The 20,583-nt window shown below is 54.3% G+C and overlaps 9 protein-coding genes across 9 annotated transcripts; 5 read left to right on the top strand and 4 right to left on the bottom strand.

The window, feature by feature from the left end:
* The first annotated feature begins 2,638 nt into the window (after positions 1-2,638).
* J3458_003030 (uncharacterized protein) lies at positions 2,639-5,182 on the top strand. The gene has a single exon (XM_007811920.2). It carries the CDS (start codon positions 3,173-3,175, stop codon positions 4,445-4,447), a length of 1,275 nt encoding a protein of 424 aa, XP_007810111.2. The 5' UTR covers positions 2,639-3,172; the 3' UTR covers positions 4,448-5,182.
* A 1,535-nt stretch (positions 5,183-6,717) lies between these two features.
* J3458_003029 (uncharacterized protein) lies at positions 6,718-7,023 on the bottom strand (the record flags this gene model as incomplete). The annotated part of the gene is made up of 1 exon (XM_066117532.1): positions 6,718-7,023. One exon carries the CDS (start codon positions 7,021-7,023, stop codon positions 6,718-6,720), a length of 306 nt encoding a protein of 101 aa, XP_065977318.1.
* A 591-nt stretch (positions 7,024-7,614) lies between these two features.
* J3458_003028 (uncharacterized protein) lies at positions 7,615-8,850 on the top strand (the record flags this gene model as incomplete). The annotated part of the gene is made up of 1 exon (XM_007811919.2): positions 7,615-8,850. One exon carries the CDS (start codon positions 7,615-7,617, stop codon positions 8,848-8,850), a length of 1,236 nt encoding a protein of 411 aa, XP_007810110.2.
* A 260-nt stretch (positions 8,851-9,110) lies between these two features.
* Positions 9,111-10,112, bottom strand: J3458_003027 (uncharacterized protein). Its single transcript, XM_007811918.2, has one exon. The coding sequence runs from the start codon at positions 10,000-10,002 to the stop codon at positions 9,376-9,378; it is 627 nt and encodes a 208-aa protein (XP_007810109.2). The 5' UTR covers positions 10,003-10,112; the 3' UTR covers positions 9,111-9,375.
* A 249-nt stretch (positions 10,113-10,361) lies between these two features.
* Positions 10,362-11,936, top strand: J3458_003026 (uncharacterized protein; the record flags this gene model as incomplete). Its single annotated transcript, XM_007811917.2, has 1 exon — positions 10,362-11,936. One exon carries the CDS (start codon positions 10,362-10,364, stop codon positions 11,934-11,936), a length of 1,575 nt encoding a protein of 524 aa, XP_007810108.2.
* Positions 11,937-13,361: 1,425 nt separating this feature from the next.
* Positions 13,362-15,947, top strand: J3458_003025 (uncharacterized protein). The gene has a single exon (XM_066117531.1). The coding sequence runs from the start codon at positions 13,829-13,831 to the stop codon at positions 15,623-15,625; it is 1,797 nt and encodes a 598-aa protein (XP_065977317.1). The 5' UTR covers positions 13,362-13,828; the 3' UTR covers positions 15,626-15,947.
* Positions 15,948-16,624: 677 nt separating this feature from the next.
* On the bottom strand, positions 16,625-18,712 carry J3458_003024 (uncharacterized protein). Its single transcript, XM_066117530.1, has 2 exons — positions 18,050-18,712; positions 16,625-17,966 (listed from the first exon to the last, which is right to left on the bottom strand). Exons 1-2 carry the CDS (start codon positions 18,520-18,522, stop codon positions 16,907-16,909), a joined length of 1,533 nt encoding a protein of 510 aa, XP_065977316.1. The 5' UTR covers positions 18,523-18,712; the 3' UTR covers positions 16,625-16,906.
* Positions 18,713-18,903: 191 nt separating this feature from the next.
* LSM6 (U4/U6-U5 snRNP complex subunit lsm6) lies at positions 18,904-19,352 on the top strand (the record flags this gene model as incomplete). The annotated part of the gene is made up of 3 exons (XM_007811914.1): positions 18,904-19,024; positions 19,140-19,253; positions 19,327-19,352. The coding sequence occupies 3 exons, from the start codon at positions 18,904-18,906 to the stop codon at positions 19,350-19,352; spliced, it is 261 nt and encodes an 86-aa protein (XP_007810105.1).
* Positions 19,353-19,456: 104 nt separating this feature from the next.
* Positions 19,457-20,460, bottom strand: J3458_003022 (uncharacterized protein; the record flags this gene model as incomplete). The annotated part of the gene is made up of 4 exons (XM_007811913.1): positions 19,457-19,842; positions 19,895-19,980; positions 20,037-20,047; positions 20,110-20,460. The coding sequence occupies 4 exons, from the start codon at positions 20,458-20,460 to the stop codon at positions 19,457-19,459; spliced, it is 834 nt and encodes a 277-aa protein (XP_007810104.1).
* Between the last annotated feature and the right edge of the window lie 123 nt (positions 20,461-20,583).

Genomic DNA, 20,583 nt, shown 5'->3' with positions numbered 1-20,583 from the left:
TGAGATGCAAGTTGCTGGCTTTTACGTTCTTATTCCGTGACACGGTTCTAGATTCACGTTTGCCAGCCGCCACCGAAACGAGGTCCCGAAAAGCGCAGTGTGGTGTGTGTAGCTGTGCACGGAGAGACCCTTGGTCGGCAGGCGCAGCAGGTTGACAGACGCAGCTATTTATGCCGGGTTAAATCGGAGATGCAATGCATCTCGAAAAACGTAAAGACGTCACATCGCGGCAGTGTTCCAAAGTCGTTTTGTGTCTCGTTCCAGCACATTCAGAGTCCAGCGTCAATACTGTGATAAGGGCTCTGTGAGGGCTTGGAGTCAATAGCTCAATTCATCCAATGACAGTCTTTGGTATCAATGGTCCTTGGTTTTCCAAGTCCTTGAGGAACTAAAGGTCTCTATAAATACAATAAGTCGGTGAGGGTCTTTACCCTAGGTCCTGTGATCAAAGCCCTCGTGTAACCGTGTTACAAATACTCCCAGTAGGACGGGATACAACCCGGCCTGCCCCAGTCAATAATTGCTGTCACTTTCGGATTCGACCCTGGCGACAAAAACAGTGTTGGGCGGAGCTAGATGACCATGTGGACAGCCCCAGCCCAAGGTAAGCCGTACAGAACCAATGCGAGTGTGCCGAAACAAACGGGTTTGCCAAGTCTCTGCCCAGCAACATTGGTAATCGGGAGCTCACGGCCTACCAGTCGGCGCGAGTGGAGCCAGCCGGCAGCTGCCGCAACTGATGATCCGATCCGGCACCGAACTGGCCGGCGGCCCCACGTACGGCGCTTGTACGAATATTTAGGCTGTGTGGCTGTAAGAATCCCCGATGAAGCGGCGTATGTAGATTGCAGCCCCCGACTTTAAATTTCTCTTGTGTAGGGCTGCATGCGGTCTAGTGCGTGGAGGTCGAGGACGCATTGGCCGCAAGAAGAGTAAGTAGACCCTGAAGATGAATTTGATGCTATTGATCGCTAGGAGAAGGTGTTGGCCTTGTAGCAGAATCCCCGTGAAAGTCTCTCCAAATCTCGCACACGTACCTCGAACTCTTTATGAACTGAATATCTAGAACGAGACTGTCTAAAGAAGAAAGGAGAAAAAAAGGGGGGCGTTAAGGTGTAGATTGTCAGTGGAATTTAGTAGAGAAACTAAGCAAGAAATTAAGGACAATATGCAGACTCTATCAAAACTGTCGTCTGGATAATTTCTGGCGTCGATGCTAGCTTACATTAATTTTATATATCAAGTTGATTAAAAAAAAAGGGCTAGATGCAAGACATCTAATAACACTGTATTTTAGCCGTACCTAGGCTAAGGAACCGTAACTAATCACGTAATATACTACGAGTACACGCATCGCGATGCGTCAGACACACTAGCCGAATCAGTGATTCATTATCGCGTTAATAAGAAATTACGTGGTCTGTTGCGGTTCTCTGGCTTGGGTACGGCCAGACACATTATGTTGCTATCACTCACTGGGCCTTACCTGATGTAGTGCTTGCACAATTATTCAGGCAGGTCAAAAAAAAAAGTAATAATACGTAACGTTATTGATCTGGGTTTAAGCTGGCGAATCTTATGGGCCGGACAATTCTGCCAAGTGTGTTTTTCATACGAGACGAATAAGCCAGTAGGTATATGCTGGCTACGTAACGCGCTACAAAGGTGAGCGACAATGCGCCAATAGACCAAATGATCAATTTGCGTTGGATGCAAAGATGCGTTAGTCTGAAGCAGCTGCGTCTAGGGCGCCTTGCATTGGGTCCGTAAGTTTGTAAGAGCGATACCGGTCATCGGCCGGTAATTCGCGCCTTGCTGGCTAGAACTCGTGCCGAAGAGTCTCGCCATGCAAAATTAAGTTTATGGGCGGGATTCATGTTTGAGGGGGGAATTAGGCGATGAAAATGGACGGGGTCCGGCCTGAATGCTCTTTGGGACCTGCCTCGTATAAATATACTTAACACCTTTTTTCTCGTTAAATTGTGTTGTAAAATAGCTTTTTCTTTTTCTCTCGCCTGCCTTTCACTGCGAAAGGTTATGAAAACTAATGTCTCTCTTCTTAAACTTGAGTAGTGCTGTAGAAACAAGAGCCGCGCGAGACATGTACTTGGGGGTGCCTGGGTACCTAGGTACCTCCAGGTACTTACCTGCACGCTGGCAAAACGTTCAGGGCCTGCATTGGCAGCTTTCTAGTGTTGCCAAGACCCATTTGGCAACGTCGCCACAACTCGACATTTGGCCAAGCGGATGTATGTACTCCGGAGTGCCCAGGCACATAAGTACGGAGTGGTATTCACATCTATGTGTTATACTATGCCCTTTAATTCTGGCCAGGTATTTATGCTTCCTTACGTGTACATGCAGTGTCGCAGTTCACTTGAGTAAATGTTGTGCTGTCAAAAGGTAGACTTCTACTCCGTACTCATGTCTTCTAAAGCTGGGTGCACAGTTGCACGGGGGCCCCGGGTACTTGAGTTCCTAGGTACCCAAGGTACTCCCGTACTTGGACCTGAGAAGTGCTGCTTAGTACTAGTAGCTGGCCAACCAGATCGGCCCAATCCACATGCAGGCTAAAGTGCAATTGACATCTGGCCATTCCACTGACTGTCCCACCAGATTGACTTCCCTTCTCAACTTTCCTCTCTACACTGCCCTCTTTATCATCTCCCAACTTTTCTTCAGACTCTCTTCTCTCTCTTCCTCCTTTTGCACCTCCCAATTGATTTCTGGCCCTTTGTTTCCTACTTGTTCGTGTTACATTACTGTGATACATAGCCCGTTGGTTTTCGTTTGTTAGTCTACGCACTGCCGCACCCCACCACCCCTGATCTCCTTTCCTCCATCACCTTGCCAGAGCAGAACAACTTCTGCCATCAACCAACTACCCCCTCGATACCGTTGCGACACCTTGCATCGTCCTTTATCGCCCTTCATCGCCAAACCATCACTTTTCCTGGGCCCAAGCAGTTACTGCCATCACTCTCTGGATCGGGCCGACTTTACATCGTGCGCCCGGTCCTTGACCTCTCCTCTGAGCGCCTCTCCCAGGCCTCTGATCCCTGGCGGCCATCGACTTTCGAGCCGGAATCGTCTTGCTTACTACATTCTGTGAGCTCTTTTCCCAACATACCTACGGTGCTGCCCTGAAACTGCTGGTTTCACATCGCACACCATGACCGCCGACTCGGACAACATGAGCTACATGTATACTGCTACCGCCTATGCCGCCTTGTTAGGCCTTGGCGTTGCCGTCTATCATGTTTCTACCAGAAGGGCCAACAGAAGGGCAGCGGCCAATCACCCACGCAACGCAAGGCCTCAACAAAATGAGCCACGCAGGGAGGATAGAAAGAAAAAGCAACGCCAAGAGACCTACACCTCAGAGGCTCAGGAAGCCTCCAGGGCCAAAGCTCGAGCCCATGCTCCAGAGCCTGCCCCTCGCCCTCAGTCCTCCGTAGACGATACGTCAGACGACGGTGTGGATAACCGCGAATTCGCTAAACAGTTGTCCAAGGCCAAAGAAGGCAAGAAGTTCAGCAACAAGGCTGAAGGAGGAAAGCAGAAGGAAAAGTCCGTTAAGCAGTCCAGGGCCAACCAGATGCATACCGCAGTTGTCGACGAGAAGCCGTCGGACACTGGTGCCGAGGCCGATGATGATCGCTCCCCTGTCGAGTCCCCCGTCGAGTCTCCCAAGGAGTCCCCCGAGGTTCGCGCCGTGGATGCCTCGGGCGTCAGTGATATGCTTGAGCCTGCTGCTGCTGGCCCTTCGGTTCTGCGAATCACTGATACGGACAAGCAGAAGGAGAAGCTCAAGGCAACCAAGGCGCCCCAAAAGACCGAAACCAAGAAACAGCGGCAAAACAGAAAGAAGGCTGAAGCTGCCAAGCAAGCACGCGAAGAGGCAGAGAAGGAGCGCAGGGCCTTGGAAGAGAAGCAGCGAAGAACTGCACGCATTGCCGAGGGGCGACCAGCCAAAGATGGCTCCCAGTTCAAGTCCACCAACGGCGATAGCTCCTGGGCCAAAGGTGCCCCCAATGGAACCGGTGCCAAGCTCGTCGATAACAATGAAAAGGCTTTCCACCAGCCCTTGGATACCATGGAAAAGCCGGCTGCTGAAATCAAGAGCCAGCAGGCACCGGCACAGGCCGGGGACTCGTGGATTTCCTCGCTTCCCTCTGAGGAGGAACAGCTAGAAATGCTAAAGAACGAGGCTGACGAGTGGAGCACTGTCCCGGCCAAGTCTTCACGGAAGAGCAAGAAGAGCGGCGAGTCAGGGGACGAGACGTCCAAGCAGCCAGTTGCTCAGTCCAAGAAGGACACGCCCGCGCCTGCGCCTGCTCCTGCACCAAAGCTGACATCCAAGTCTGGTGCTTCACAGAGCTTCGGTGCATTCTCGGCACTCAATGACGATGCAGCCGAAGAAGTAGAAGAGGAGTGGGATGTCTAAATGCCTTGCGGCATTCAATCCTAGTCGAGTGGCATACCGCAGCCTCCTTGAAACATTTTTCTTCTCCTTTGGGCCCAGGCCATCACGAGATGTACTCTGACCCTGTATTACTACCATCTGTTGGCCCAACAGCTGTCAACTTTTTTCATTTCACGGGTTTTCATTGTTTAGTTTGAAGTGGTTGTATTCTGCAGACCAGCGAAACGTGACGGATCACAAAAAGTCGCATTGATCTTTTTACGTACAGGGAAGACGGGCGCTGCATGGAAGCAGAGGCCTTGGGAAAATCCCCCGTCTAGCAGAAGCTGTGATTCAGGCAGGGCATCATATTGCATGTTTGAATTCGAACTTTTGACGACTTCCGAGCCTGCTTCGATTTGGCCCTGCCAAATTATAAGACCAACCAAAAAAGAAAATTGAAAAAGAACCAAAAAAAAAAAAAAAAGAAAAAGAAAAGACGATGGGGATGAATATGGAATTTGAGACGATGAGTCGCTGGACCTTCAATGGTACATGACATGCGATTAAGGGAGCATTGGTGAGGGGGTCTTTGTGCGTGTATGTAGCAATTTTAGGGCCAGGTACTCCGCAAAGCGGCATGAAATTGAGTTTCTTTTCAATATACTCGGTATGCTCCGTCCTGGGTACTTATTCGGACTGGCGCGAACTGCGGAGAGATGCAACAGCAATTACAGGTAGCCAAGGAGGATCATGGAAGGAGACACGTATTCCAAGCGTCGTTGATATAGGTACAACCTGATTTCGCATTCAGATCGTGCATCAACCAGTTGACGTCAGTGGGATGGAATTGGCGGATGGACTTGACACCTGACACTGGTGGACGCCACTTAGCATTGGAGAGTCTGGTCTAAGAGGGATCCACTACCCCCAGCGCCACAGCTGGGCCACAGCTGGGCCACACAATGACCAACGTGTTTGGCTTCGTTGGTCTGGCCAGCTCTCAGGAGAGTGACCATTGCAGAAAACGCAAACCAAGCCCGTGGCCATTTCTACTGGCAAAGATGAAGCAGATAAAAGGCGAGGCTTTTCTGAAGAGAGCACTTGACCTCGTCCACGCTCGCTCTAGAAGAAAGAATCGGCAGTTGGCGGGCAGTGGGGACGGAAGAACGCGGTGTGATGTGCCACCAGCTGCACTCAAAGTTCAGATACCGTCTGGTTGCAACCAACGGGATGATTGTCGACTCGAGACTGTGCCGTGCATTTAAGAGATGGCATGCTCCCCCGCACCCCTCCTCCCGTCAGACGCATTGTGCATTTGCTGTCATTTTATTTTTCGAAAGCGTCAGCCTGTCGAGAATCATCTGGCTGTACGGAGTACTCGGTACCGTGCTGCCTTTTGCTGCGAGCATCTGGACAGGGCGCCGGATCTCGCATAGACTACGTGTGGCTGTTGCGATTCTGCGGTTTTTGCTCAGCCAATCACATCCGTCGTCGAGGTTTCTCAGTACCTGGTATTACTAGTACGTTTGCAGTGAGTCGACGATTTTTCTTGTTTTGCCTTGTGAACGACTCTTTGCTTTTGTCGCTGCTCCGTCTCGTCTTGATTTTTAAATGTGCAGCGCGCTTTTGGTGAACGCATATGCAAGCTCCCAAGTTGACGGTCCGTACGACTGCGTTGATGCGCAGGTGTGGACTCTGCGCCTGTGGCAGCCACCAAAGCTACTAGGCCATTTCTCGGGCTTGCACCCAGACGCTGCCCGTGTGCTCGGCACTGGCTGCTCCGCCTGGCCCCTTCAATGCTCGGTTTAGGCGCTTGCAAAGTGCTGCGGCAAATCACCGACCCAACATGGACGTTGACAACATCATCATCATCATCATCATCATCATCATCATTATGAACTGCTGCATGTTGCATGGTGCATCACAACATTAAGCACGGCAGACCCGTCAACCCCAGCCAGGCCCACGAGGCCTCGTTGCAAACCCGTTTGTTTCCACGCACGCTAAAGGCCCGGCTGAAACGCCCCTGAGTCTCCAATGCTCCGTATCTCAGACGCCATCTCGCACCTGCAGAATCGACGGATCCCTAGTTGGGCTTAGGCTGGATGGACAAGGCACTCTCTGCACTTTGGGTGCGCCAAATGCGTCTCTCGCGTGCAGGGTGCATTCACTCATTCAATGTTGGCTGGCATCTCCGTCCGGACCATTGACGCCGTCGACGCTTCGCCTCCCTTTACACGCATCGTCGTGTTCGCTGGCTTGGAGAGCGGCGTGGGCTTGGCTTTTGCCGGGTCAATGCCACAAATTGATCACCACCCCGTTCCGTCACATCTGGCCTTCCAGCCCTTCAGCCCTCCCAGCCCTCCCAGCCATCCACTCACCCATCCAGGCGTGATGTGTGCTGTGTAGTGGTGCGGCGTCGCGTCTGTCTGTCTGGTCAAGTGTGACTGGCTGACTGCCTCACTGGACTGGCCGCTTAGCGGTTCCTGTGCCTGCCGGTCTCCCCCATCCGAAACAGCCTGTGTCCGTCCGGGTGCGTCTTTCCATCCTCCCACCTCGGCGCGCATCTCCCCTCTGCTTCCCATCCTCCTTACCTCTCCGGCGGCAGTTTCCATCTCCTCATTTCCTTCTACCCATTTCTGGTCCTCAATTCACCGCCTAACAAGCCCATTTTCTCTTCTTTGTCTAAACTTCAACTCTTCCGTTTGCACTGGCTTTTCTCGGCGCCATTTCCTGACTTGGCTAGTCCATCCAGGTTTGGGCCTCAATCTCTCTCTCGCCCCCTTTGCTCACCAAGACGCCCTTAACGTCGAACCTCATTTCTCGACTTCAGGACCCCCTTGCCCTCCTCTCTTCGACATTACGCCGCTTGCGTTTTCCATTCCAGTCAAGCTGAAAGCCAACAACACCGCCTGCTCTAATTATATTCTACTACTCCTCGATTCTGTGAATCTTCTTATTTCTTCGCGCATCCTCCTGGCACCGTAACCGAGCTTGCCGCCTACAACGCCTGTTGTGTATCATTATATTTCCCCCGACTACCTCGCATCACAGGATATTCCGTAATTGCACCGCCCTCACCGCGACCCGCCGCTTTTCTTTTCTTTTTTGGCGATACGGATCGTCCGGCCTTTCATGTACACTCAACGCCAGACATTAACTGGAAAACAGGCTTGATGAAGGGAATCCCCTGATCAATCGACGTCATGTCTTTGCCCGTCGCCTTCCAGTCGGCCGTCTTCTATTTCCTCGCCTGCACACCATGCTCCAAAGTCCGTCATCGACAAAAAGCAAAGGCCCAGGCGAAGAAGGAGAGGGAAGACAAGGCCAAGTTGGAGACGGAACAGCCCGGCTTGTACCGGCATCCGTCACCTTTTAGCACGAATCCGTACTGGCAAGAGGAAATTAGCATGGGTCCGAGCTTGCCAAAAAAGTCTGTGAGCAAGAATTCCAGTCAACGGGGTTTAACTAGCTCAGGCAGGGAGAGTGTGGCACCTAGCATGTCTGAACACACAAATATTGGTGATAGTCGAACGCATTTCAGTGATAGTATGACGGCGATGCCGCAAGATGACACTTTGTCCGAGGACTGGAATCGGCGGCGGGGGTACCAACGCGAAGACGAGGAACTTTGGGGCCAGTGGTCTGGCCCAGGATCAGCCGGATCAGGACATAAGTTGATGGACGCCTTTTCAAAAGCTCGCGACTCTGCCGGAAGATTAATCGAGTCTACCTTGGGAATTGAAAAGGAAGTAACGGAACAGGAACGCCGCGATTTTTATCTGTCTCCCAAGAACCCCCCTGTTAATGATTATCATCCACCCGTGGTCAGCAGCAAACCTCCCCACAAGGACGCCCGCAAATGGATGCTGCAACCCCCCCCACCAGCCAAGATTATGGAAGGCAAGGTTCCTGTCTCGCGTGCTGTCAGTTCCGGAAGCAAGTCAAGTGGGAGGACATTGATAGGAGACGAAGGCAACTTGGGGCGCAAGTTGCAAGAGAAGATGGCCAAGGAGAGAATAAGAAAGGAGAGCAACCCGACTGAAGTCGAGCTTATCGAGTCTCTCTTCACCACCCGCAGTAACCTCTCAGTGGGCCATACCCGGAGCCGCAGCCTGTCATTCAACGACTCCGACGATTCCATTGACAACCCCTTTGAGCGACGCCGTAGTCGTCTTCGTATGCCCGTGGCAGTACCTCCCGGGATCGAATCTGATGCTGACGAGGACACTGTTCCGTCAGCACAAATATCAAAAACGGTCAGCTACACCAGCAGCACGCTGGGACATGTTGCTGCTCAGAGACCGAAGCTGGAAACGATACCCAGCACAGACGGGAGTGGCAACCCTCGCACGCTATCAAGAAAGTCCAAGCGACAAAAGTCTACCAGAACTAAGACCAACGTCTGGGTAGATTCTCCGGTAGGAGATGACACGGACTAGACGCCTTTCCTTTGACACATTCGAGTTTTGCGGCGTCAACCGATGCCCGTTTTGGACCATATCGGAGTTTCATAGCATTCATATTTCGAGTTGCCTTCATTGCATCAAGGGAGCGAATTGTCCGGAGTTTTACTTTTATTGCCTTGTACAGCATGGGGACTTTCATGGGATCGGCGCGCGTTTAGCCTGTATATATGTTCTTTTCAACAAGATGGACTAGTTATATATGTATATGCATTAATACATCGTTACAGAGGTCCATGGTGCTGCGCACGATAGCCTGTATTATTAGCCGTCGTCTTGATGGCTGCCACATATCAATGCCATGACTGACAATCAAATTTCGTTAACCACCTCACAAACAAACTGGATATTTTGACATTTGAAGATGCCGTTACGCCCGTAAATCAACCTGTATCTCAATTGCCTCAACAACATTTCCCATTCGTACAAAGAAGCGCAAACCCATTTCCCTTTGTCAAACAACGCCGGCGATGCAAGTCGGGGTGCGGGGGAATGTCCCATTCACAGGTGCATGCCACCGTCGTCGCCACCGCCATCGCCATCGCCATCATTACCTAGATCTCGCAGCCGCTCCTCGATTGCTTGCCTCAGCTCCTCATCGTTCAACCTCCCACCTGAATTGTCCCCACTCCCTGCTGTTGGACGAGGCTGACTATCCATATGGATGTGTCCATCCCGTATCGTACCAGTCTGAAATGTGCCATCGGTCCACGCCGAGTGCGTCCCGCGCCCTTGCCCGTGCCCGTGCCCGTGGCCATTCACCTGCGCTTCTGATTTCGCCTTGTCCACGGCCGCCTCTACCTCGTCCTTGCTCTGAAACTCGGCCCAGCTCACGCCTCGCTCCTCCACCTCGGCCCGAATAAGGGCTATCCGCTCGGCCATGCGCTCAATCACCACCTCGTTCTCCCTGATGGCGTCGACGCAGTCCTGGTCCGGGCCCTGGGCGGCCTCGTCGCCGAGGGCTGTGGCCGACCCCTCGGCGAACGGCTTCAGCTGGTCGTTGGAGTATTGCAGGTGGGCGATGGAGTTGCGAATCTCGAGCACCTTTAGGTGCAGCATGGGGACGGAGAGGTCCTTGAGGGCCGTGGCGAAGCGGCCCGGCGATATTGGTCGGGTGTCGGCGGACATGGCTGACTGAGCGGATTCGATGGACACGGCAATACTGTTATTTTCCACATTTACCGAGAGGGGGCGTTGAAAGGGTTCAAGATGACGAGAGGTGAGGGAGAGAGAGTGCGTGTGCGGCAGGTTTTACGCGGATGATGTTGGATGTTGGAGGGGCAAAACGACCAGGCAGCTGGGGTGGCATGCAACTGTGGCGCCGGGGTTGCGAACTAGGGGGTGCTACAGCCGAAGCTTCTTTGCCATTTTTTTTTCCGGGACCTCAACTCCCACGGCTGGATGCTTAAACAGCCTCGCTACGTGCGGCTCGAAGGGCACGACCGCGTGCAGCAGGCGTCTCCTGTGGTTTCGTTGCCTCCTACGAGATGAACGTGTTCACTATTTACCCGGCGCCTTGCGCGTTCCTGAGGGCGGCGGGACGACGAGTCGCGGCTACGGCGAGGATGCCGCCCAAAGCAGACAGCTCGGTCGGCGTACGATGTCTATCGGGCGGCGTGTATCCGCGGCCGACTGCACACGCGCCCCCGAGGTCGTGGCAGACACCTAGACTGTGTGCGTACACGCGCCCGCTGGGCGTGTTCCACGGCCGGCGCTCGCTCTTCTCCTCGTCCAAGGTTATCCGCAACTACGAGGACCTGCCCCGCGACTACCGCGACCAGGCGGGCTTGCAGTTCGGCGCCAGGGAGCTTTCCGAAGAGGAAATCGGCAGGATATTCGGGGCCGGGCTCACGGCGGCCGCGGGCAACAGGCTGCTGCGCATCTTGCACGGGCGGCGGGTGGCGGGCACCTTGGACGACCCGGCGTTTGCGGCTCACACGGCGCAGTTTCCGGAGGCGCTGATTGCCAGGGGGCTGGAGTATTTGCGGCAGGAGGTCCCGGTGAACGAGGTTATGAACGCCGGGCTGAGGGCGGAGGATGAGCTGAACCAGATGGACCGGGACGTGGAGGAGCGAGAGTCACAAGAGAGGGCGGCGTCGGCGTCGGGGGACAGAATCGAGGGCGAGGGTGAGGACGCAGGCCCCGAGGCGGACCCGGTGTACGGCCGCGGCGCCTTTGACCGGATTCGGGCGCGCAACATTGCCAAACAAAAGGCCAAGGACAAGATTGCCGAGGAGGAGCGGCTGGCTAGGGAAGCGGAGGAGCAGGTCGGGGTGTCGGGTCCCCCTGGCCCGGCGAGAAGACGGCAGCCGGGCCATCACCAACCCCAAAGTGGCAGAGTACTACGAAAAGGCCCAGTCGGGCCTGGAGGCGCCGCCGGAGATGAAGACGTGGGAGCGCGTGCTCCCGTCGGCGACGGTCGTCGCGCTGGTGCTGGGCTTCATGGCGGCCGTGGCCACGGTGTACGAGGAGCCCATGCCGCGGTACCGGCTGCTGCGCGACGTTTCCACGGCCCACGCCACCGTCGGCACCTTGATCGCCCTCAATGCCCTCGTCTTCCTGGGCTGGCGCGTGCCGCCGCTGTGGTCCCTGTTCAACAAGTACATGATCTTTGTCGTGGCCACGGTCAGGCCGCCGACCCTGTTCACCGCCGTCTTCTCCCACACCAGGCTGAGCCACATGCTGGTCAACATGGTGCCGCTGTGGTTCATCGGCACGGCGCTGCACGAGGAGCTCGGCCGCGCCGACTTCCTCACGCTGTACCTGGGCTGCGGAGCGGCGGGCTTCCTCGGCAGCCTGGTCACGTACACGCTGAGGGGGTGGTTGACGGTGACGTCGCTGGGGGCGTCGGGCGCGACCCTGGGCCTGTGCTCGGCGTACTTTTGGGAGCACAGGACCGACGGCTTCAAGGTGTTGGGACTGCCGCGGGACGGGGTCCACGGCATCGTGTTCCTGGCCCTGATGGCGGCGCTGCAGTTGGCGGCGTTTGGGAGGACCAGGACGCTCAGGGTGGATATCGCGTCGCACCTGTCGGGGATGGCGGCAGGCATTCTGGGCATTGAGATGCTGAGCAGGACGGCGAGAGGGAGGAGGACGAGGAGGACGAGGGCGAGCAGCAAGGGCGCGCATGCGGAGAAGGAGGTTATTAATGTCTGGGGTGCTGATGGCAGAGGCGGCGGCGGCGTGATGAAGACAGTTGGCGGGAGTGGGAGGTGATTTTGATGAATCTTTGTATTGATAGACTTGGCGTTGGCATAGACTTGCTCATCTCCCCGTGATGTATATATTATATATATATTATATATATATATAATATGTCAACTGTAGTACCATTATTGCGCATGTGGCTACGTCTGATGGAGGGAATGGGGCCAGTAGTTATCGAGTCGATTTTGCCGGAAACAGTTGCGCGACAATGGAAACGGACAATGGCCGAGCAGCGCTGGGTGGCTGACTGCAAGCATGATGGTGTCTAGATACTCGGAACATTACAACTACTAGATTGCTAGAAAGAAGCACACGCAAGCTGAGGTCACCCGGTCTGGTATGATAATTTGGTCGCGCTGCGTCTTGGACGGGCCGAAATTGCACGCGTCGGTGGCCGAGTAAGAAGCTACATAGTCTGCCTTGGCACGCCCGAGTAAGTTGAGAAAACTTGAAGGTCGTGCAGCTTTTGTATGATATTGGGGGATGAAGGCCTTTTCAACCACTCGGCTTGTGGCATATAGTTATTACGCGATCCGTGTGCCGGTGCCGCAACAGAGAGGGATTTCCAAACTGTGTGTGCTCTTGTGGCAGAATGTGTGGAGCTGGCGAATCAGCGGCGACTTGGCTGCGACTTCTGGAAGTTGGTGGGGCTGAAATGCATGGAGGGCCAAGGGGCCTGGTTGCGTCTCCTGGGAAACGGCGGTGCTGTGTCAGGGAGTTCAGCCAGTTAGTCACGGAGCAAAAGCTTGCAAGGGGAGAGAAACATCAAACGCTAGTGATATGTAGAGACGGGACACTCGACCGAAAAGCATGTTCCATGTTGCTTTTGGGGTGTGGAGTTTGGCAATTCCCCCCCCTCGATGGTTTGCTGTCGTTGAGGCTCCATATAATATTGGTGATGGTGATGGATGATGATGATGGAGTGATGGAGTGACGGAGCGGTGCATCTTGGCGCATGTTGATGGTAAAATGGAAGGCAGACTTGTCCTTTTCCAATCTTTTTCTTTTTCGGCCACTTGCCGGCGCAGCCAGGTCATGAATAATTGTGACCATGGAGCAACGTTAAATGTGGTGTAAAAAAAAAAAGGTGGCCGCAGTGCATCCCAGCCGCATTGACGCCAAATAAAATAAACCCACTGACTGACGCCTTCTTGCCTTCTTAGCCTCCTTTTGGCTTTTGCATTCTTGCGCTCTGGAGGTCACTGCCTCCCCCAATCACCAGACCCTTCTCATCGTCCCCCGTCATCCCCCATCCCCCGTCATCCACACGCCCACGCCCACCGCCCACGCCCACCAGACAGACGCCCGCTTCTCCCGTTTCCGACCGACTCCGCTTGTCGTGTCGATTTGGCGCTCGTCGACGGTCTTTCAACTTTCCTCAAAACACTCCCTGCGTCTTTGTTCACCAGCTGGCAAACACCGTATTCACTCAACGGGACGCTCACTAGGAAATTGGAGCACTGTCATCTGCACACGCCCGTCTAATCAATAGCCTGGCCGTTTGGGACTGGCTCTGCCCTTCGGCATCAAGACGATCCACCAACAACAATCCTCATACTCGGTCGCTCGCGCAATGATTTAGCCTCGGGTCTCTGTGTTGTGTTGGGATTTTTTGTTTCCTCTTTGCCTCCTTGCCGCCTCGCCTGTTCCTCTGCTCCTTCGCTCCTCTGCTTCCTTGTCACCTCCAACCACCCGGAGCAACGCGTCGCCAATTTGCAATTCGCCTTGGACTGCCTGCCAGCCAGCCATGGAAGAGATTACTTCGAGTCCGCTGTCAAATGTGACGGCGTCGTCGCCGCTGTCAAGTCTCTCCAAAACCCCGTCTCTGCCCAGCTCGCCCGACGCGCAACCAGACGCCGGGGTCCGATATCCCTCGCCAACGTCTACATCGACCTCGGGAACGCAATCACCCATCAAGTTGGGCGAACCCGTCGACGACAGCCCGCGCCCTGCCAAGAAGAGACGCATTACGCCCCCCCGCGAGCGTATCACCACCTACCTCAACTTGATGAAGTCACACGACGAGTTCAGCCATGAGGACAACTTCCACATGGAGAGACTGCTCAGTGCGCTGCGCAAAAAGAAGAAGATTGTCGTTGTGGCCGGAGCTGGCATTTCCGTCTCAGCTGGCATTCCCGACTTCCGGTCGTCGACTGGACTCTTTGCGACCCAGCGCAGCCAGCACAAGCTCAAGGCCTCGGGCAAGCATCTGTTTGATGCCTCTGTTTACAAACACGAGTCGTCCACCTCGTCATTTCACACCATGGTTCGAGAAATGAGCGAGATGAGCAAGAATGCCCAGCCTACGCCCTTCCACCACCTGCTGGCTTCCCTTGCTCAAGAAGGACGTTTGCTACGCCTCTATTCACAAAACATCGACTGCATCGACACGTCAATGAAGCCTTTGCAGACCCAGATTCCGCTCGAGCCAAAAGCCCCCTGGCCGACTACCATCCAGCTGCACGGAAGTCTGGACAAGATGGTGTGCACCAAGTGCGGTGATATTCAACCGTTTCAGGGCGACATTTTTGACGGGCCCGAGGCACCGCTGTGCGAATCCTGCAAAAACCTCGATGAAGTGCGCACGGCTCATGCGGGCAAGCGGAGCCATGGAATTGGACGCTTAAGACCGCGATTTGTGCTGTACAATGAGTTCAACCCCGACGAGGACGCCATTGGCAATGTTATGCGAGCCGACCTGAGGGCCCGGCCGGACGCGGTCCTGGTGGTGGGCACGACACTAAAGGTACCGGGGACACGACGACTTGTGAAGCAATTATGCCAGGTTGCGCGAGGCCGCAAAGATGGTCTCACCGCCTGGCTCAACATCGACCCGGAGCCAAAGATTCCCGATTTCAAGGACTGCTGGGATCTCGTCGTCAAGTCAACGTGCGACAATATTGCCAGGTTGGCGTCTCTGCCGCCATGGGATTGCGAGATTGGAGACGACTACTTGGTATCCAAAGAACAGGAACGGGAAAGGCTCTCATCGCCACCAGCCAAATTCGAAGTCCAACTCGACGGCAAAACAACACCCGCCGAGGACCTCCAGGCGATCCCGACTCCGCGTGCAAGCCCGCCGCCGCCGCCGCCGCCGCCGCAGTCCTCGGGCAGAAAACCTTTGCCAGAGGCAAAACAGAGCAAGCTCCCCTTTGGCACTCCGAAGTCTACCACACTCATCAAAGCAGGCAAGAGTGCCAAACCTCGCGGCAAAAAACCAAAGCAACCTAACAAGGCCCCACAACCACCTCCCACAAATCCCCTCTTGCAGACGTTCAAAGCATCCAAAAATGTATCAGATACTGCCTCGGCCAAGAAGCTGGGAGGCCGTTCGCCGCTGCCAGATCGCAAGCCTTTCAAAGAAGAGCCGAACTTGGTGGTATCGCTGCCGTCTCCTGGTCATGATGGCAAGACCCCAGAGAGGATTACTAACAACCATACTGCATCTCCTACGAGTCCGACGATGCCGGAACACCAACTTGGCGAGACTATTTCGCCAAAATCCATCCCCAATAACATGCGCAACCTAATTGATGTCTCTTAACACCACTGAAGGGGGAAAAAGGGGGGCGGAGGTGTTGATCAAATTATAGTTATGGAAACTGGAGTTGTTGTGGATATATATACTATTGAATTGGGAGTCAATATCTCATAGAGAGCGGGAGGCTCTTCCGGTGTTTTGGGCGTTGATTGGGATGTTGGACCGCGCTACATAGATGACAAAAAGTAACCGTGGTGGTCGATTGTACATATGTGAGGAGGTTTGCTTAATGGCCTGTTCACCGTGCAGGCATTTTACTCGATACGCACGGTACATAGACTTACAAGGAGGGTCTTTTAATGTTACGATATGCGCTCTTGCCGTGATTTGACTCGCGTCGACTCTGCTGATTTTGCCCAAGAAAAAGAGCGTTCTGTAAGCGGGTGGTCTCCCCGTGTTGCAGTGTTTTTTCTCAACCGTCCCACCAGGGCATGAAATGCTCCTGGCAGCTGAGCTTGGGTGAATCCCTTTTTTCCCGAGTGATGTATCTGGTCATCTCTAGATGTCCCAAGAAACGGTTATAGCGACTCTTCTCGACATGGTCTCGACGTGGTCTTGCCCCCCCCCCCCGGTCAGGCTCATGTAGTACAAGGTCACACTACATGCAGGGACACGAGTTGCAGCAAGGCCCAGGTCTGACAAGAATTGGCGCCGAGGAAGAGCAGGGAGGGGGGTTTATCATTTGAAGCTCCATCTTATGGCTTGCCGACCTCTCTGTCCTGATGAACCTCATCTAGGGCCTCCAAAGTTTCGCCACAGACTTGGCTTGGTACCTTTCGAAACCTCGACTCCGTACCTGAGCGGCTCTGGAGGAATCCGGCGAGTAGATTTGTCTCGTGGCAACGGCTTGTCTGTATCTGTGATTGCCGGAAACAGTGATTGGTGATGGGATACATACCAGGGTGCGACGTCCACTTCAAATACATTGCGTCAAGGACCAGCGTACGTCACAGGGCACAGTGTTAAACAGGTCCGGTCGAAAAAGGTAATGAGCTTGGATTCCGCCGCTCCAAACTCTCGGCGTGAGCTATACAAGAGGCGGCTCCATGCTTCTTGAGGCAAAATGCGCCACCTACGGTAGCTATACAACACTGGCGCTGAGCAGGCGGAATCAATCATTTCTTAAGGATCCTCGCCGCCACGGGGCTTCTGAGCATGTAACAAAAGCCTTGTACTTCATTTTGGGTATCTTTGTTCTTTTTATGTTTCTCGCAGAAAAATAGCCATACTCAAAACCACCGTCCATGGATATCCATAAGTCGTGCTTCCAAGACCCAATGCCCTTCACCTGATGTGGACTTCAAAAGTGTCCATGTCATCAATCTCCGCCTCGTCCATGGTGACATGCTCCTCTAGCCTGTCGCCGTCGAACCACAGGCCTACGTCTTTATCGGAGCCTATTGATCGCTGTGTGCGGAACCCAGTGATCAACGTCTCGACTGTCGTTTCTGGACGCACTGTCAGATTGACGTCTTCCAAGTCCCGCGACTTGAGAATGACGCGAATCTTGACCTCCGGAGCAGGCGCCTCTTCTGCTGCCGCCCGGTCATCCTCGTCCGACAATTCGCCTGCTCCTCGCTTCCTTCTTAGCTCCTCCTCGCGTTCCATTTCGTGAAATAAATCCAACGTCCACGCCTCCATGTGGACTCGCGTCCGGCCGTCGGCTAGCCCCTTTGAGCCATTGCCGTCCACGACGGCCCGCCCGTTCCCTTGAGGCCGGATACCCAGGGTCAGCAGCGTAGAAAACGTGTACACCCTTTGCCTTCGCCACGTAAGCACAATATCGTCTTCCTTTTGGACGTCTTTCAGAATTCCTTTGTGATGCTGGAGCGTAAGCCACGTGTTGCGAGCGAGGCGTAGTTGTTTGTCAAACAGAAACTTGAAGCAGCAGGGCTTGGTGCCCGGGACAACCGATGTGACGAGAATCTCAATGCGATCCTTTATCGCTTCGCCATCTTCGCCGACGCTGAGCATGGCCTGGTCTCGAGCTCGCTGCTCCTCCGCCCTGCGGACGTACTCGGAAAATTCGTCCTCCTCCTCGGTGGCCATGAAGCTGGTCTCGTGGACTTCTACGCTAGCTTCTCGTTGTTTAGTGCTACGTGCTACCTGAACATCACCGCCATCATCATCATCTGAGTCGACAAGCACGATGGGTGTAGGGTTTGACGTCCTAGTTACCCGGTGCAGGCTGCCCGACGTCGTGGGATTAGTGTGAGACCGCAGTAGTCGAGCAGAGGGCGAATCGCCTAGCGGCATGTCTATATTTTCGACATCGAGATTCGTACTCTTTGACGGGGTTGAGTCTAGGCGCGTTCGTTTTGAGGCCGGCGGCGTAACCAACTCACTGAATTATTTTTCGTAAAACCCAAGTTAGCCACACAAACAAAACAAAACAAAACAGGCCTCTTAGCACACGTATGTACGAACCTGGCCATGACGTCCCCATCTCTGGAAGAACAACCACCAACAGGTGTACTTCTCCTAGCTACCCAAGGGGACTCGTGTGGTCCCGTAGCTGCCTGGGTATCTATTTCCTCATCATCGTCCAGCGGCCTCTTGGCGGATTCATCCGACTTTCGCCGCGCTTCTTCTTCCTGCTTCTGCTTCATCTTCTTCTTCATCCTCCTCTCACGGTCGGCAGCCACGATTGGCTCCATCTCCTTGGACCTGCGAAACAAGTCAAGGCCATCATCAATGTTGGTGTCATCAGACGGCGTCGCTAGCCTTTGCGACGCCGACTTGCGCAAAGCTGTCGGCTTGAAGGGAAGTTTCTTCGCCTTCGGCCGAGAAGGACTGGGCTCTTCGCCCATCATGGTGGTGGTAGGGGAAACGGGGCGGCCGGGTTCGCAAACACGTTGGTGGAAAGGCTTGGAGCCCATGCGCGCCTCTGTGCTACGCATAACCAACGTGTCGCGGGGCTCAGGAGATGCCGCGTACTAAACAGCTTGGCGGGATCGTATGCGAATGTGAAGCAGGGCAACGTCTGATGGCGGGGCGGTTCATTGTCTGGTTTGTTTGGGCCGGCGTCAATGGCAAGTGGCCGCCTTGATTGATTGCAGTTGGCGGGTGGTTGTCCCGGGCGGGTTCAGATATTGTCAGTTGTCCGCACCAGCGAAGAAATTCATTGGAGCAAGTCGCCGCCACAGTGCGAGCATTTGAACGTCGCTTAATCCGCCCCACTTTGTTACCAGAAGCTACGTACCCGCAAAGTCTCGCGCCGAATCTCATCAACATCATCCATCGGCCCATCGAAGCATCCTGTCATCGCAATCCTTCACACCATGTCTTCGGCAGAGAACGGCAGCATTTCACAGGGCGAGGGCAAGGACCCGTCTAGCTTCCTGAGCGATATCATCGGCAACCCTGTAATTGTAAAGCTCAACTCTGGCGTTGTCTACAAGGGTGAGGTACTCCCTCGGACGCTGCCGCAACGTCATATCCACGATGCACATGAACGCCGCCTGTGCAGTAACAATATGTGAATGGCGCACATGACTAACTGAATCCGTGGATATAGGCGAATTGCAATCAGTGGACGGCTACATGAACATTGCGCTAGAGAAGACGGAGGAGTTTATCAACGGCAAGAAGCGTAGGGATTACGGAGATGCATTTGTGCGAGGAAACAATGGTGAGTGCATCTTTTGGCTTTTCGTCTCTTCTTTTTTCCCGCCTTGAAGACGGAGAGACTAACTCGCGCATAGTAATGTACATCTCAGCAGACTCATAAAGCACGCCAAGGACATGAACAAATCATCTTGATACCACCACGTGCCTGCTCCCGTTACCATAAAGTCCGTCTTCCCACCGCCATCAATATGCTGCTTCTCATCCCTAAAGCCTCCTCGTCCACGCATACACTGTGAACCCATGAAATTCAGCCTCTCCCTTCTCATTCCAGACCTGGTCCCCCTCGCTCATGATCCCATCAAACTGGGCCTTGAACGCATCCTTATCCGCATCTTGAAGCACCGCAACCTGACTCAACGTCTGGATTCGATCCCACAGCAACTCCTTGGTGAGCCAGACCGTAAACGAAATCTTTTCTTGACCAATCGGCGTGGCAAAGAGCGGCGCTGGATCACGAGCTTGCCGCTCAAACACGTCCCGCCATTTGTCGTCTCGGAATCGATTTGTGCCGTCTGGCGATAGGGCAAGGATGAGCTGCTTTAATTTATTTTCCCAGGCGGTCGAAGCCGTCCAGGTCGCCGGTTGGTTATCTGACGCCTGTTAGCACTGTAGCCAAGCCATCATGCTGGGGGAGTCACGTACAATCCTCAATGTTCCAAATGATGCCCAACCTGCCGCCTGGCTTGAGCACACGACGAATCTCCTTTAGTGCTTCCTCATTTGCAAACCTGCGCTGCTATTAGCGTAGGCTTTAACGGCTGTACCTGGCGGGATCAAAGCTCACCAGTGGAATGACTGGAAGAGACCTCATTAGCATGCGGTGTCGGGAATATACGGACTGGATTGCATCAACATACCTGGGCTGCAATGACGGCATCCGCCCACCCATCGCTTAGATGTATGCTCGTGGCCAGTCCATCTATTACCTCGACATTCTTCAAATGCTTGCCCGCGAGACTCTGTCGCATCTTGGCTACTGGCTCCACTGCCACAATCTCATACTGCTCCTCCCGAGCAGCCAGTAGCTCTGTGAATTTGCCCGTACCGGCTGCGAGGTCGACTATCTTCGCGCGAGGCCTGTCGGCAACGTCGAGGTTGTGCAGCAGAGCCTGGACTGCACCAGGTGGGTACGAGGGGCGATGGACGTCATATGCTGAGGCGTTGTCGAAGCCAGTTACGGCGGCGTGGGCGACTTGCTGAGGCGGCATTTTGAGATGGCTCCGTTTGAGTTGACGACTTTATTTGTATTGTAGGCAGTGCAGGCGTGTGTCACTTATATTCTCCAGATAGGGTAATGCTGTGCTACTCGGGTACGCCGTTTCTTGGCCAAT

This window comes from Metarhizium acridum, assembly GCF_019434415.1.
Source record: "Metarhizium acridum strain ARSEF 324 chromosome Unknown scaffold_13, whole genome shotgun sequence".
Taxonomy (NCBI): domain Eukaryota; kingdom Fungi; phylum Ascomycota; class Sordariomycetes; order Hypocreales; family Clavicipitaceae; genus Metarhizium; species Metarhizium acridum.
Note: the sequence above shows the minus strand (reverse complement) of the source record. Positions and strands in the feature narration are given on the sequence as shown.